This window comes from Mercenaria mercenaria, chromosome 18, assembly GCF_021730395.1.
Source record: "Mercenaria mercenaria strain notata chromosome 18, MADL_Memer_1, whole genome shotgun sequence".
NCBI lineage: Eukaryota > Metazoa > Mollusca > Bivalvia > Venerida > Veneridae > Mercenaria > Mercenaria mercenaria.
This window is the reverse complement of record NC_069378.1, coordinates 22,382,643-22,400,826: the sequence shown is the minus strand read 5'-3', so window position 1 is coordinate 22,400,826 and position 18,184 is coordinate 22,382,643. Positions and strand designations below refer to the sequence as shown.

The 18,184-nt window shown below is 36.1% G+C and overlaps 1 protein-coding gene across 1 annotated transcript; it reads left to right on the top strand.

Annotated features, from left to right (window-relative positions):
- The first annotated feature begins 338 nt into the window (after positions 1-338).
- On the top strand, positions 339-17,381 carry LOC123538033 (meiosis expressed gene 1 protein homolog). Its single transcript, XM_045321991.2, has 5 exons — positions 339-416; positions 848-932; positions 2,874-3,095; positions 11,304-11,437; positions 16,921-17,381. Exons 2-5 carry the CDS (start codon positions 923-925, stop codon positions 17,047-17,049), a joined length of 495 nt encoding a protein of 164 aa, XP_045177926.2. The 5' UTR covers positions 339-416; positions 848-922; the 3' UTR covers positions 17,050-17,381.
- Positions 17,382-18,184: the final 803 nt, after the last annotated feature.

Sequence of the window (18,184 nt, the reverse complement as noted above, 5' to 3'; positions counted from 1 at the left end):
TTGTGAAAGACTTTTGTGATCAGTGTACAGGCTTTTATGAATGTCCGGATAATGATTAGTATATTTGACAAAGGACAGGTCTTCTATTTTGCAGTAGTAGGTTTTACGATTTTTATCAAGAAATAAGCAAGGAAAATATTGCGCGACTTGCGTAGCGAAATGTGATTCTGCGTTGGATTTAGTACATATGTCTCGTTGCAAATCTACCAATTCTTTTATAACACACACATACTACAATTATTATTCGTTCTTTATCTAAAATAATATTAAAACTATCTTCAGTTAAAAAAATGTATTCAATATCCTTCTTTTTTCTATTTTTCGATATAGCCAAGTGTCCCTCAGATTGGACATTCTTCCGAGGACATTGTTATAAATACAGCAGAGAAGTAAGGAAAATCTGGGAAGAAGCTGAAGTAAGTTGTCATCAATAGAGACCGTTCGCCAGACAAAAGCCCTTATCATATTTTACCTACACATTGGAAAATTAGCGGGTAATAAATATCAAGGATTCAAATTTGAAATCAATTTTCATCTTTTTGTGGAGTATTGCAATGCTCTTTTGTAACAGAGTTTTGTTCCAGCTTTTACAAAAGGAACTACGATGTGCTTTGCACAGACTCAAATGAGATCCAGTCTCACTGCTAAATATTTGTTGCTTCGATGGAATCTTTACTCAGAAGTGTAAACTCTATTGCAAAGTGGAAATTGCAGATAGAAATGTGGGATTTCATATATTCAAACTATCTCTTATAGAACAAACAGAAGAAAATATCTTAAAAATTAAAGACAGTTAGGTCTCAAAACAACAGTTATGCTTTTTAGATTAGGTTCATTGTTTCAACAGGCTGCATGCGTTGCTGATAAAGGTCATCTTGTGGATATAAACAGTGTTGGGGAAAATGAATTCCTTGTGAATCTTATGAATGCGGGTAAGTATTTGTTAAATAAGTCTTAAAGTAGTCGACTCATTACGACACTTGGAACTTTCAATACTATTACCTGTTCCTGGTGTAGTCAGCTTTATGTTTAGTAGAAGTTTAATATATTAACTATGCTAAATGGATAAAATTTATTTTACATAGCGGCAGCTGTTATTTAAGAAATAAAATATCCGCCAGTTCCTATATTTTAACGGTTTATAAAATATTGACAGGAATACGTAAAATATGAATCACATGTCCGTAGCACAAATGTTTTAATTAATTTTACCGGACGACTTTTTCAAAATTATGCCTCATTTGAACTCAGAAATTTTGCTTAAAGTTTGCTAATATTATTATCATTATTAAATTATGTAAGCAGATTTCTAAAAAAAATGCCAATTCATGTGCTTTCTTTCTTACACATGTCTTTGTCATAGTATGATGACCAGATGTTGCAAGGTACACAACTTTGTGTTACAGCTTCGCAAAAAAATGACCCTTTCTCAACTAAAAAATATTGCTAAAATATTTGTTTCTAAGCTAGTTGAATGCGCTGTTTTTAGACAGCTATTGCTTTTATGGTATTATCTCTTCTTCTCATCACTAACGATTGTGATTTAGTCTTTATAATACACTATATATTCTTCAAGGTCCGTTTAGTTGTTTTTCTTTTTATGATGTTTTCTCTTAAGAGTCCCATATAAACCCACATATTTATAACATTACGTTGCGTAAATAATTTTTCCATCTCTTTCTAGATTTGAGTAAAACAAACTTCAGAATATACTTACTAAAGGCGGAAAATAATACAATATAGGTATCGATCTGACATATTCAGACTAGACCTGAACTTTTCATAGTTGAAGTCTGTGGGATATTTAAACATTTTTATCACATTTTCGAGCATAGAATGTTTTCTATACTTCGTTTTAACAATTTATATGGATTATGTAGCAATTATACGTTTTCATAATTTTCCTAGACTGTGCAATAATTATCAATCGTTCTTTTAATATTTAGTTATGAAGTTGGTATTTCTAGAAAAACTTTACCAAGGTGCACGTGGATTTTAAAATTGGGTGTTCTGTCACAACAATAAACTGAGCGGTTGTCTATTGGACACGGTGTCGGCAGCTCAATCCAGGGGTCATTGGTTCGAGCCCCACTGGGGTAACGACCATGACTTCTCATATGACACCAGTACTGTTTTTTTCAGGAAGCGGACTCAAGAGTGGTTCAAATAAGCTTGAAGCTTTCATCGAATCGAGCTAAAACAAATATGTATAAGCTGAACTTTTATCTTATGCCACATGCACTCAACTGTCTACACTCTAAATTTTAGGAAATCGCAGACGTTTTCTTTTCGTTTTTGGTTTCCGTTGTTGTGATGTGTGCTTAATATATGTACTTTGGGTAAAGAATAATAACTGTCAGAAGAGACAGCGCGCTCTACTGTTTTGATGCTTGAAATTGAAAATGGTAGGCCTATGTCTGAGTAAACTAGTACCTTCCTATTATTTCGTCATGAGCGGGTACAAATCGATGAGGGGAAAGTGATTTGAGGCTAATTGCGTGATAAAATGAAAAAAGGTCTAATAAAAAATGGCTGTTAAATTATTGTTCAACGGTCATGTGATTTTTATTTTCTCGTCACGTAATCACTGCTGGAGTTTGAGAATAGGCATAAAACTGAACTTTAACACGCAATGACTTCTTTCTGTTTACGGATTTTGATTTCAACACTACTCTCAGAATAGAAAACAATGTAATTTCTCATTCATTAAAGTCGTAAAACTGTGCATGGCGTACATATAGCTTTTCATCTCATATCAAATTTATTAATAGTTTATATTCCACATAAGACGAAGTAGGAAATACTATTTGATAATAATGTCTTTGACACTTTGTTTTGCTATAACCATAATATTGACTCTTTATTTTTGTTAGTTTTGGTATATATATCTGATGCTTGGATTGGGTTGAATGACAGAGAAATCAATAACACCTATGTATGGGTATCAACTGGAAAAAATGTTACATATACGAACTGGGGTCAATACCAACCTGACGACGTTGTTTGGGCACACGCCTGTGTACTAATGGACAAACGTAAAGGACAATGGGACGATAAGCGATGCTCCTATTCTAGACCCTATATATGCAAGAAAGGTAAGTTTTTAAAAATAATCGTTTTTCTTATGCTAGAATTATGTAACGGGACACTTGGTAAAATTTCTAGACATAATGATGCTTATTTGTTCGAAAAAGACCTTTGATATGCTGAATTGATACTAATGTTCTAAAAGTTAGTTATCGGCTCATATTATACAGTTTTTGAAATAGAGAAAAGTGGAAATTTCACAGGTCGCTCAACACGGCAAAAACGAAAATGTTGCAGGCTCGGTTTGATTCAGCCTGTTCATGGACGGTAGTGGAAATGCATGCTACCGTCCACGCCCTCTAGCCCCGGGTTGAGCTGAACTCAACATTAACACATGCTAAAAGTACGAAAAACGAATTTAGAGACATCCGCAGATGTATTCAAACGGCGGTGAACATGGAGCATTCAATGATACACGTGTTGAGGGTGTAATTCCATGAAGAGCGGCGTTTGGTCCCCAGATAAAGTAAAGGGTTTGTCCCAAACGAGAAAACAATGGGCAGAATTAAACAAACTGGAATTTAGGAAGGGGATCTGAGGTTATAGAGCCTGCGTATCACATGAACTGTCAAAAGACAAAATTAAAAAGCAGGCACCATATCCAAGGGGTGATTAAACAATACCCAAGGCTATGAAAGCGGGAGTATTGGAACCACCCAGGCCGAAATGGTCTTGTTGAGAAACTAAACAGTACCAATAACACGACATAAAAGTCGTGCTGAACGATCTTAGAAGATCGAAATATAACAGCCCTGATTGAATGTACGGGGAGACTTTTTACGGCCGCCACACGGCACAAACAACGCTGCTGTGATAATGAATTAGAGAAAAGTGGAAACTTCACAGGTCGCTCAACACGACCAAAACGAAAATGTTGCAGGCCCGGTTTGATTGAGCCTGTTCATGGACGGTAGTGGAAATGCATGCTACCGTCCACGCCCTCTAGCACCGGGTTGAGTAGAACTCATTTATGTTTAGGTCAATTGACCGAACCTTAAATCTATAATTGTTATATTATATGCACTTCTTAGATGCACTCTTTTTACTGGTCCATATTTCATACATATCATATGAAAATGTATTACACGAGCCAATATCACTTTTGCGGGTCAATCTAACTTATTTGAGGACTTTTTTTTAATGACAACAACTAAGTATTAAGTACGGAAACGGCCTTGAAAGATTTATGAAGAGTGCACCTGTAAAAGATTTGTTTGATTCATACATGTATATGGGCGGCGGTTACCGCCAAAATTAGTAAATATACAATCCGTTCATAAACAAGTCAGTCAGTGCAATACATTTCAATGTCGTCTAGTTCAAAACTCCACCCCGTCCAATATATTTACACTCAATGCATTGTATTTTAAAACCATTTAATACAAAACTTCATATCATCCATTTAAACATGGAACGATGCACTGAAAAACCTGTTGCGATGAAACTTGTAATATGAAATCATCCAATAAAACATGAAACCATGCAGTTCAATGTGAAGCCGTTTAACACAAAGTGAGTACGTGCAGTTTAAGATGAAATGATTTATTACAACTTGACGCTGTCTTATGCATATTGACACCACTTTATGTAATTAAGAGCGGTGTATAAATACTTGATGCCATGCAGTCCAACGTGAAGACGTTTATCGCAACATGAGTTCGTGCAATGTGTGATACGATTCATTAAAGTTTGGTGCCGTCTAATGCATACTGAAACCATGTCGTGTGATTTTGAGTGGCGTATCAAAATTTGATGCCATGCAGCCAAATGTGAAACCGTTTAACGGAACACCAGTACGTGCATTGTAAAAGGTTAATAAGACTATCAGTTAATAGGTTTGAACTTTCATAAATATTGACTCTGGATCTGTTTTACATTACGTTCCTTCTGTTGCCTTGACGTATGATAAGGTTTCACCTGGCAGCTAGGTATAACATGGGGCTAAGAGTGAGGTTAGGTGCACTATATACCGCTTTAAACTCCCCAGTGGTGGTTTTGCCACTCCCCACTGTGTTCCTGTATTTGTTTGTTTTGTCCTTGTATGTTTATTTTGTTTGTATGTGTGGTGTGTGAGTGTTGTTCTTGTTCGTGTGTGCCTTTGGGGAGGCTGTGTTTTCGGAACGTGGCTTTCCCTGTTGGATATTCTTCCTTGTTTTTACATAAAAGTATATTGAAATTTATCCTAAGACCGACCTTGTGGTAAAAATCTATTATTTAATTTTAAACATTTCCTGCGAGTTATCTGAATATTTAAAGGGACCTTATTTCGTGAAATATTTTTCTTCTCAGTTAAAGCTTTGTAAGAAGTATTCTTCGTGAAACAGACTCAATAAAAGAAAAAATAATGACAAAATTGAGTTACTTTTTAATCCTATGAAATTTATGTTTTCATGTTTATGCTTTTAGACAGTGTATCAAACTTACATGTATTTCACAATTTTTGTTTTTTTGTTGTTTTTTTTCGGGGTTGGGATGGGGTGTGTGGTGGGTGGTGGGTGGGGGGGGGGGGGGAGTTGTTTGATTGTTTTTGGTTTAACGCCGTTTTACAGCAGTATTTCAGTTATGTAACGATAGGCAGTTAACCTAACCGGTGTTCCAGGTTAAAAACGTATGTACGGCTGTATTTACAAACTAAAACTATTTACATGGCGCTGATGTAACTACGCTTTGAAGACAAAGGAGCCACCTCTGAGCAGATCATCCAGGGCAGCTGCAAAGCCTTCAGTTGAGTCGATGTCTGTGATTCGAGTGGGGAGTTGATTCCACTCACTGACAGTTCTTGGGTAGAATGACTGTTGGTACACGGTAGAATGTACGCCGCGCTGTCTTAATCTACCTTTCCCTCTGGTGCGGGAATCGCCAGGCTGGATGAGATTGCCTGGGTCTACGTCAATTTCCTTGTTTCTGAGTTTCTGTAGATAGTTCAGTCTGTGGGCGCGTCTTCTCTCTTTTAGTGAGACACATCTTGGTGTACGATCTTGATAATTATTTTTGACAAATCTTGCGCCTCTTCTCTGGACTTTTTCCAACCGATCAATATCCTCTGTGAGGTAGGGGTCCCATGCCGCTGAAGCGTAGCTTAGGGTAGGTACGGCGAATGTGTTGTACACTCTTTCCCGAACTTCTTCTGTACAGTAACGGAGGTTTCTTCGCAAGAATCCCAGAGATCCACATGCTTTCGCAGCCATTTTGTTCACATGTGTTCGCCAGGACATGTCTTCACTGAGGTGGACTCCCAAGTATTTTGAGAACATGTCCATGAAGGGTGTACTGGTGGCGACGGCTATTTTTTGGATTTGGATTTGGATATGTTGATCACTTGGCACTTTTCCGAATTGAATCGCATCTGCCACTTCTCTTCCCACTTCTCCAATGAATGAAGGTCATTCTAGGGTGATTGGGCATCATGGTCAGACTTGATGAGCTTGTATAAAGCACCGTCATCAGCAAATAGACTGACGTCTGATGTAGTGCTCTCGGGCAAGTCATTTATAAAATGCCAGGAAGTAGAGAGGACCGTTGACTGTGCCCCGGAGGACTCCGGAAGAAACGTCCGCCTGAGCTGATGTTTTCCCGTCTAGTAGGACTTGCTGTTTCCTTGAAGTGAGGAAAGACTTTACCCACTGTAGGTTTTCGCCCCTAACCCCATAGTAGCTTAGTTTATAGAGAAGCCTCTGATGGGGGACCTTGTCGAATGCCTTGGAAAAGTCAAGTAGAATGACATCTACCTGATCTTTACCAGAGCGTAATTTGCTGGCTATACCCTGGATGGTTGTAATCAGTTGGACCTCTTGCGGAATCCGTGCTGTTCGTCACAGAGAATATTGTTTTTTTCGAAGTGTTCCATTATGTTACTATGGACGATGTGCTCCATTACCTTACACGTTATAGACGTAAGGGAGACTGGCCTATAATTTGAGGCATGATGTTTATCGCCTTTTTTTGTAAATTGGGACTATGTTTGCGTCTCTCCAATCATTTGGCACTGTTCCAGTATCGTAAGAATGTTGGAATATCTTTGTGAGAACAGGAGCAATTTCTTCTGAAGTCATTTTTAAAATGTACGTTGGTATTGAATCTGGTCCAGCTGCTTTGTGCGGATAAAGATTTTGGAGTAATTTGGTGATTCCACGTGTTCTGAATGTAATATTTGGCATAGATGGAAATGGGCTTGGACCATTGTCAGACCAATGCTATGTTATTTTAACAAGAATTTAATCACAACCCTCCTAAAATAAATAGTCAAAGTCAGTGGGGACCGCTAAAATGGAAACTACCCAAATAATGAAATAATTTCCAAAATAACGAATTTTCTGGTGATTTAAACCAATGTATGTACTGTACACGGTTAACGTTTACCGGTATATATGTAGCATTATGCGCAAGCTATAAAACCGATGACTTTACATGACTGTGTACTTTGATTTATCCTCCATTATTTTGGTCCTTCGAATTTTTGACTGTTAGATTGCCCGTTACAAATATACAACAATTTGGTCAACATCTCTGGTCGGATCCCAGGTTGGCAGTCCAAATAATTGTACTCAAGAGATGAATATCGTTATATTTATTGACTGGTCGATAGACAACGTGAGATGTCAGAATATCAAGTCTACCAGAGGTCTCATAATTTAGACTACCCAGAAGGAACCTTGGTATTTTCTCGGATACTTATGATCATCATATTGCTTTGCATTGGTTGGATTAGCAAGTATTATCATTTCCTGCATACTATTAAAAATATGTTAAACCTAACCCTAAACTTTAGTCGGAATATATTGTACCTGCCTAAGAGATTGGTACTTTTGAGGAAGTTGGCATAAAGATTCATCGTATTTTCTCCTCCAGGTCTATCGTTAACTTACTTGGCAAAAACCCGGGTTTTAAGCATATTGCCCAGCCCAGTGGGTAATACTGGGAAAACCCGGGTTTTCCTGGGCTTTAGTGGGCAATACTGGGCAATTTAATATTTCAGTTCAAGCTTCAATACATATTTCAACACTTTAGTTGACTAACAACCCATATAGGGATAGCAGTGACACATGCATAAAAATCTATTGAATTAGACACTATTATGATTTTGATTGAGCAATTATTGAGCAATATTAGGGTATTAAAGTTATAAGTGTGAACAACTTAAATCTGGCCCTTTTACTCATGAAAATCAGTTTCCAATTTGGATCACAATATCATTTCTATCATATAACCATGAAACGTAAGGACCCTGTGTGGAATTGTTTTAATGTTACTGAGGATGCTTATAAAAAAGATTGCAAAATGTAAAGACTGACTGGCACTTTGGTTAGTGCCAAAATTGAGAGACTGAAAGCTCATAGACTGAAATGTTGCAGTGTGTTGCTTTTAGATCAGCCTTTGGCCACTCTGTAGGGTAGCCAAAAAACTTGTAGATATGCTGGCATCTTCTGTGTCAATTGAAAGGGTGTTTTCAAATTTTGGTATTATTCAGACAAAACTCAGAAACAGACACTGCAACACCTGTTCTGTTACAGATATAATGCTTTGTGATAAAGAAGAACTAGACTGTAAGACTATCATATGTTAAGCAAAATCTAGTTGTGACTTGAAAGATCATTCAATATGTGATCACTGACAGTGTGTAGATTATAAAGTAATACTGTGTCATTTATAAATTCACATATTTATAACTAAGAATACAGAAGGATGTTCATTTTCACATAAAAAATATGTTGTTGTGTAAAAAAATGATATTGTTTTTAATAAAACTGTTCTGTCAGCTACCTGTCACTTCACCAGTGGTTTCAAAGTAAGTAAAACTTAATGTAAGAATTAGCTCACATTTTATAACATAGAAACTTAATTGTTTTGGTAAAAAAAAAATAGAAAAACTTCTTTTTGCCCAGTATTGCCCACTTCATTCATTTTTAGGAGTATTGCCCAACCCGGGAAACCCCAGGTTTTCCCAGGTGGGTTTACCCGCCCTGGGCGGGTAGTCGCCAACCCTGTAAAATTCAAATCAAACCTGTTGTCACTAAACTTATTCTCTGTTTATTTTACTTGTAGGCCATGGCATGGCACCCTGGCTAAAAGTTGCATGCACTTGGTGTATAACGACTACTTACTGCAGCTGTCAGCATTAAAAATGCATGAAAAACAAAAATAATATTTAATTTATTTCAAGGGAATGTGCAAAAATGGTCTTTTCAATAATTATTACTTTTTGGCATGTTTCACGTATATCCATTGCATAAATACACCCGCCACGTACTTCTTTTGATTACATTGTTTGCGATAACTTCATTTCCGTGATTCCTTATAATGTTGCTTATCTTATGTATATGTTAGCCAGAAGAATTGCAAAATATGTAATCTAAGACTTGTGCATGTGACTTGATTTAAAGGTCCTAGGCCAAACATAATGTCTCAAAGAGTGATAATAAAATCTTAGCCCATGAAAAACAATTCCTATGGCTATTTATTAATTTAAAAGCTATCCCGGGTCTACACCTAGAATACCCAGATGCCGTTATGAACCCAACGAAAAACTTCCTGTGTTAGAATTTAGTTGTGTTCTCAGGTTTAATTTCCTATAAAAATTGTCTGTATATGTATAGGTAGTTTATGAATGTAATACAATGTTATTTCTTATTTTGTCGGTTTGTCACACTTTTAATCATTTGCTGTTGTGAAAGAAGTATTAGAATGAGTCTGTATTATTTTATGCATTAATGACAGTAGATTAAAACCATTTCCAAAACTTTTACATTACACAGACCTTTTGTACATTTTCTTTTTTTATTATTAATAACTTAACGTTAATTAAGTTTTAAACCAATGTTGGTGTCCTACTTAAAAAAAAAACAAACTGGATTACATTGGATCTTATGTGACTGCCTGTTTAAGACTTGGCTATTCAAAATGTGTTGGACAGTGTGGGATTGAAAACCGATCGAGCGCTAGCACACTGTCCTGAGGGTTGGGAAAGCACTAATACTCTGGCGGACATGTTAGATTATTTTTCTTGCCTACCATTGCAACATTTTTGAAGGTATTGAAACTAAATATATATATCACTTATAAACTATCATAATATGACATCAATATGTGCACATCTTTTCCCTAGATACGTTAGCTGATCTTCTGCCCGGATAAACAAATATATTTCCCTGCTAAGTCAGTCAAGAAATAGTGGTCAGACCTGTCTTTCAGCCAATTCATTGACCACTACTAACAGGTCTAATAAATAAATTGTTAAACTTGACCTGCTTTGATTGTGTGGTTACATTACATCTTGGTGTCTTTTTATGTCTATGGACTGTATATCACAGCCTAAGGCTAGTATTGCTATTTAAAGAGAAAATAATATTGTGAACCTGAATTGTTGATTTAATAAACTACACCTCTAATAAGTATTTGCAAGACCAGTTTCACACCAGCTGCAAGCTAGATTTAATTACCACACATTCTTCATATTATTGTATTCTGTTGCAGTGATAAATTTTATCAGGCGTATTGAATGAAGTGTCGACAACTGTTAAGGTCACTTCAGAGTTCATGAAATGTGTCTGGCTACCTAATATATCTGGTAAAATTTCGTCCTGCAGTCTGCTAAAGAAAGAGGGGATTGTAATTAACAAAGGGAGAATTTAAATTACAGTTTGGTAATTAATGCCTAGAGGAATATAGTTACAATGTTACATGTTACAAAAATCCTTATGAACAAATGACTGGATACCTCGTCACTTTGAGAAATTTTATATATATCAGACTTACTCAAAAAAGTGGAGGACTACAATATGGTCTTTATTTTGACTTTGTTAAATTTTATATCAGATGCATATCGTAACTTTCTTCCTGCTTAAGGCGTAAAAACATGGTTTGTTTCCGGTATCCCGGCCTACCCTAAATTTTTGGCCTGACCTTTTAGAAATGATTTTATGGCCTTGGATATTTTTTTTTTCAACTTTTTAACAATAAGTTGCAAAACACACTTTTTATGCTTTAAACAATAAACATAGTCAGTGGTGTTAGAAATCTAAAGGCATAACCCCCTTATTTGTATAATCCCTTTTTGACACAAAAATAATTTCCGAAAAGTCTCACTTAATAAAAAAAAATTTGGACCTACCTACCCTAGTTTTTTTTTAGCATGTTACCGGAAATAAAGAATTGTTTTTAGGCCTTATTGCCAGATTTGTGCATTTATAATAATCATATTTTTTATTCTTTTCTTTCAGACAAGGCTTCTCCTAAGCCCACCAGCATGACAAGAGCTAAGGAATGGAGCCCTGAGGTAGAGGAAGCATGGAGATTCCAGCTTGCGGGGTACCGAGATGAATTAGATTACAAAAATGCGAAAAATCCTGAAGGGGTAATATTTTTAAAAATCCTCCCATTATATTGTTCTTCAATAAATAAAAGAGAATGGCTCTGATGAAGTTACTTTATCTGATGCTGTATTTTTAATACCAAGTCCCTTACAGAAAAAAATGGTCTGTGGTGAATGGATGCGGTGAATGGTTGGTGAATGATTGGTTAATAGAAAGTGAATGAAGTTTGGACCATTAACTTTTCATTAACTTTTCACATGCAAATGAGGTCTGTGGTGAATGACTGCGGTGAATGAGCTGCGAACAGTCTGTGGTGAATGAGCTGCGAACATTCTGCGGTGAATGATCTGCAAACTGTCTGCGGTGAATGAGCTGCGAAGTCTGCGGTGAATGAACTGTGAACAGTCTGCGGTGAATGAGCTGCAAGCTGCATGTCTGCAGAAAGCTAGCTTTCATCTTGTAGGGCAGAATGTCAAGCCTGCAAGCGTTCTGTCAGGTGTGACCTTGACCTTGAACCTAGGGACCTAATTCTTTTGCATGACACTCCGTCTTATAATTGTGAACATTAATGCCAAAACACATCAAAATCCCTCCATGCATGAAGAAGAAATGCTCAGGACAAACTTCAGTTTGACCTTTGATCTCCAACTGTGACCTTGACCTTTGAGAAAGGAACATGGGGTTTGCGCATGACACACCTTCTCATTGAGGTAAACATGCAAAATATAAACAAGATTGGTCCATGCATGTCAAAGTTATGGTCTGGACAAAATCGGACGGTCGGACGGACGGAAGCACATACACCAAGCCACCAAAAGTGGCAACTATATCAAGCTCAAAGCAAGCGGGCTCGACAATAAGCTAGTCAATTAGCTGGAAACCTCTATATATTTATATGCACAAGAAATCAAAGTCATGAAAACTGATGACAAAAATAAGTCTCTATCTGTTTAGAATTATATGAATCAAATTAATTGAAAAAAAGATCACATTTTACTTTTGACATGCCTATGTGTATATCATAGACAATTAATAAGCACTTACTGTAGCTGATACCATAATATTCACATAAATCTGCAGTGCTTTACATGGTCCAGAATTTCAAACTCTACAAACCATTTTGCCGCCAAAATGGGTGCAGCTATTTTATTCACAAATCATGAAATTCAAGATTCTCCGGTGCATAGAAAGTGAATTAATGATACAATTTTTAAAATACCAAGTCCTGCAGTGAATTAGAAGTGAACACTGGAGTCTGCGGTGAATAGAATGTTAAAATGAAGTTTGATCGCAAATCATTCACCGGATGCGGTGAATGAACAGCGAACTGCTGTGGTGAATAACCCCATTAACTTTTTATTAACTTACTATTATCTTTTCATTCACCGGAGAAGACTTGTAAGGGGTGCTGGATGAAAAGTTTTGTTAGTAATCATCAGCATAGCGCCTTGTATAGGCATCGCAGGCCTAAGCCTATACTTTTCCAGGAAAACGGAAAAAATGTTAATATGCAACAAAATCATAAGAGATGTTGATTGGCTATATACCAACTTAATGATATAAAACAAAACAACTGAATAATAGCAATAATAAGAATTCTTTACGAAAAATTGCATTATTTCAACTTAGGCGATATGATATAAAATATCACATGCTTATACACACATACTATAAATAGTGCATGTCTACCGCAGACACGATAGAAGTAACGATAGACCCTTGAAGCCCATCCATATAGATTTTGATAGTAAGTCTAAATGAAACCTATATATTCTGAAACGAGAAATTGTTCCTGTTATAATCCTTTGACTTCTTCAGAATATTGTTAATAGCAGTATAATATTTGTCTTCTTTTTAGCTCAACTGATCACGAGGTGCTCAAAGTGAGCTATTGTGACTTGTCATTGTCTAGCATCCGGCGTCGTTCGTCATCATTTGCCATATTAACACGCTAGAGGCCACAGTTGTGACCTAATCTTTATGAAACATGGTTAGAATGTTTGTCTCGACATCAAGTTTGAAACTGGGTTAAAAACTAGGTCACTAGGCCAGATCAAATGAAAATCGTGTTAACACTCTAGAGAACACATTTTAAGTTTGAAACTCATGAGAACTGGTCAGAATGTTTGTCTTGATGATTTCTAGGTCAAGTTAGAATTTAGGTTATGTTGGATCAAAAACTAGGTTACCTGATCAAATCAAAGGAAAAGCTTGTTAACACTCTAGAGGCCACATCTATGATCCTTACTTCATGAAACTTGATCAGAATGTTTATCTTGATGATCTTTAGATCAAGTTTGAAACTTGGTCATGTAGGATCAAAAACTAGGTCAGTAGGCAAGATCAAATGAAAATCATGGTAACACTCTAGAGACCACATTTTAAGTTTGAATCTCATGCGAATTGGTCGGAATGTTTGTCTTGATGATCTCTAGGTCAAATTAGAATCTAGGTTATGTTGGATCAAAAACTAGGTCACCTGATCAAATCAAAGGAAAAGCTTAACACTCTAGAAGCCACATCTATGGCCCTATCTTCTTGAAACTTGATCAGAATGTTTATCTTGATGATCGTTAGACCAAGTTTGAAACTTGGTCATGTAGGGTCAAAAACTAGGTCACTAGGCCAGATCAAATGAAAATCGTGTTAACACTCTAGAGACCACATTTTAAGTTTGAAACTCATGAGAATAAGTCAGAATGTTAGTCTTGATGACTTCTATGTCAAGTTAGAATCTGGGTCATGTGGGGTCAGAAGTTAGGTCACCCGATCAATCAAAGGAAAAGCTTCTTAACACTCTAGAGGCCGCTTTTACGACCTTGTCTTCATGACACTTGATCAGAATGTTTATCTTGATGACCTTTAGGTCAAGTTTGTATCTTGATCAGGTGGGGTCAAACACTAGGCCACTTGATCAAATCAAAGCACTCTAGAGGCCACATTTATAACCCTTTCTTCATGAAACTTAGTCAGAATTTTTATCTTAATAATCTTTAGGCCAAGTTCAAAACCGGGTCATGTGGTGTCAAAAACTAGGTCACTAGGCCAGTTCAAAGGAAAACTTGTTAACACTTTAGAGGCCACATTGTAAGTTTGAAACTCATGATAATTGGTCAGAATGTTTTTAGCTCAACTTTTCGAAGAAAAGGAAGAATAGTCTAGCTATTCTACTCACCCTGGCGTCAGCGTCGGTGTTGGTTAAAGTTTTGCATGCAAGTACATATGGCTGTCATTTAAAGGCATATACCTTTGAGACTTATTCTTAGCCGTGAGTCATTGTGATCCCTCAATGTCCTGCGTCTGTCTGTCGTCTGTCAACATTTAGCTTGTGTATGCGATAGAGGCTGTAATTTTCAAATGATCTTCATGAAATTTTGTCAGAATGATAACCCTGATGATATCTAGGCCACGTTTGAAAATGGGTTATCTGGGTTTAAAAACTATGTCACTAGGTCAAATCAAAGAAAAACTTTGTGTATGCGATAGAGGCTGTATTGTTCAACTGATCTTCACGAAATTTTCTCAAAATGATTACCTTGATAAAATCTAGGACAAGTTTGAAAATGGGTTATCTTGGGTCAAAAACTATGTCACTAGGTCAAATCAAAGAAAAACCTTGTGTAAGCGATAGAGGCTGTATTTTTCAATTGATCTTCACGAAATTTGCTCAAAATGATAACCTTTTTTTAAATCTAGGACAAGTTTGAAAATGGGTCATCTGGGTCAAAAACTAGGTCACTAAGTCAAAACAAAGAAAAACCTTGTGTATGCGATAGAGGCTGTATTTTTCAATTGATCTTCATGAATTTTGGTTAGAATGATTGCCTTGATATAATCTAGGTCAAACTCGAATATGGGTCATCTAGGGTCAAAAACTACGTCACTTTGTCAAATCAAAGAAAAACCTTGTGTATGCAATAGAGGCTGCATTTTACACCGGATCTTCATGAAATTTAATCAGAATAATCTATAAGAAATCTAGGTGGAGTTTGAATGTGGGTTAACTTGGGGTCAAAAACTAGGTCACTAGGTCAAATCAAAGAAAAATCTGTACTTTACCTGTATTTTTCAATTGATCTTCATGAAATTGGGTCAGAATGATAGCCTTGATGTAATTAAGGTCAAGTTTGAATATGGGTCATCTGGGATCCAAAACTAAGTCGCCAGGACAAATCAAAGAAAAACGTTTTGTTTGCGATAATGGCTGTATTTTTCAATTGAGGTTGATAAAATTTAGTCAGAATGATTGCCTTGGTCAAATCTAGGTCAAATTCAAATGTAGGTCATCTTGACTCAAAAACTAGGTCACTAGGTCAATATGAAGAAAATACTTGTTTACACTTAAGAGACCACATTTTTGGTCCAATCTTAATGAAAATTGATCAGAATATTTGTTTCCATGAAATCACTAGGGCAAACATGTTTACACTGTTATGGAGTGTTTCTCATGTGAGCGACCTAGGGCCATCTTAGCCCTCTTGTTTTTTTTCTGGGTCAATTACCAACCTCACTTGGTCAAGTCCCATAACTCGTACATGTATTTTGGCCAAATTATGCCCCCTTTTTGACTTAGAAAATCCTTGTTAAAGTTTTACATGCAGGTTACTATCTCCAAAACTAATGCAGATATTGAGCTGAAACTTCACATGTGTCTTCGGGGTTAGAATACTAGGTGATAGCAATAACTATACAATTCCCATAATCTGACATGTATTTTGGGCGAATTATGCCCCTTTTGGATTTAGAAAATTCTGGTTAAAGTTTTGCCTGCAAGTTACTATCTCCAGAACAAATGCAGATATTAAATTGAAACTTCACATGAGTCTTTGGGTTATAAAACTAGTTGATTGCATCAAGTCCCATAACTGTGACATGTACTTTGGCTAAATTATATCCTCTTTTGTTCTTGAAACTTCTGGTTAAAGTTTTGCATGCAAGTTGCTATCTCCAAAACTTAGATGCAGATACTAGATTGAAACTCTATAGAAATTTAAACATTTTACTACTTCTTGGACAGTGATTCGAATAGTTGAACAATGACTGTCGTACGGACAGCTCTTGTTTGTGAGCTGTTGATGACAGTTGGCTTTATTACTCAGGTGAGCGATCTAGGGTCCTCATGACCTTTTTGTATAAAGTAAAGAAACGAAAGAAAAGCTTTGTTCCGGAACTGGTGTATTAATCATGGAAGACACAGCAAAAAATTGCTGATGTTTTTTTTTCAAATATTTTTTGACATAATAAAAAGCATTATCTTGGATTGTGTAAACAAGTTTGCAGCACAAGTTCCTAATTATCAGGTTATTTCTGTAGTCTAGCTGTTAAGTCATGGAATAAAAGTAACACATTTACTAAAACTGTACTATAAACAGCGTTGTATAAGTTCACAGATACCTTGCACTGTACACATTTTCATATAGTCATTTGTATCGCATTTTGTGCAGCATATTTTAAACAAAAGCATGATGAGGCTTTAATTGTTATATTTTCGTGCATAAATGTTTTTTTTTTTTTAAATCTGCAGGCAGAGAGATGGCCACAGAATGGATATGTGAAGAAGTTGCAAGGAAGAGATGGACAATGGTACTACTATAACAAAGGGAGAGAACTCATGGACAAAGATATACCAAAATGCATACTTTATGTCTACTGAATCTCATTAAAGACACTTTTTCAGTCATGATCACTTGCCATTTTGTTAATGTGTGTCTTAAGTATTAGATAAAGGAAATAGCTCGATTCTGTTTTGTTCATTTCGAAGAGAAAAATCAAAATAGGGAGGAAGAAAATTGATGATATGTGAATGCATAACTTGATAATATTACTTACAAATAGCATTATCTAATTACTATGATAGAAGGGAGAAAAAGCAATATATAGACAAGTCTTTTAAAGGGGTATCAAAAGATATAAGAAAATATAAATCAGTGTAATATAATTTGAGCTGCGCCATGAGAAAACCAACAGTGCATTTGCGACCAGCATGGATCCAGACCAGCCTGCGCAGTTTGGTCAGGATCCATGCTGTTTGCTTTCAAAGCCTATTGCCGTTAGAGAAACCGTTAGCGAACAGCATGGATCCTGACCAGACTGAGTGGATGCGCAGGCTGGTCCGGATCCATGCTGGTCGCAATTGCACTATGTTGGTTTTCTTATGGTGCGGCTCATTTCATGTTTTATGCAAACGTATGATACTGAGAAGAGTAAAAGTTTTATACTTTACATCAAAGTTTCAGTGTATTCGTCATACGTTACAAGTTAATTATGGGCATGGTATTATACAAAAATACTGCCAAAAATTCACTGAAACACCCCATGTTTGCTATTAATGTTAATGTATACAGATGCCAACACAATAAAGACATATTAGAAAGGTTTATCTGGAGGAGGCCCCTTTAGTTTTATCAGTTTGGCCATTTTAGTCTGTAAATGAATATTCCTCTTTGTGAACTTTAAGATGTTATGAGAACTTATATATACTGTATCAGTGAGAATTTTTAAATGTGCTTGGTTTTTTATCTTGCAAATTTATTCTATTTGCATGTCATTAAATAAACCAATTATACAGTAACTAGAAATAAGAATAATATCTGTTATGGAAAGAACAGTACATAGTTTGAATGGTTATCATTTCTCATAAAGAATACCTGACTGGTTTATCGTGAATTTAGTACCTGTCTTCACTTCTGCATACGCTATATATAACCATATATGTTTTTGTGTTCACTGTTATATTTAGAATAGACTGGGTGTGTCATATATCATAATTATTCAGTTTAAACTGCTGA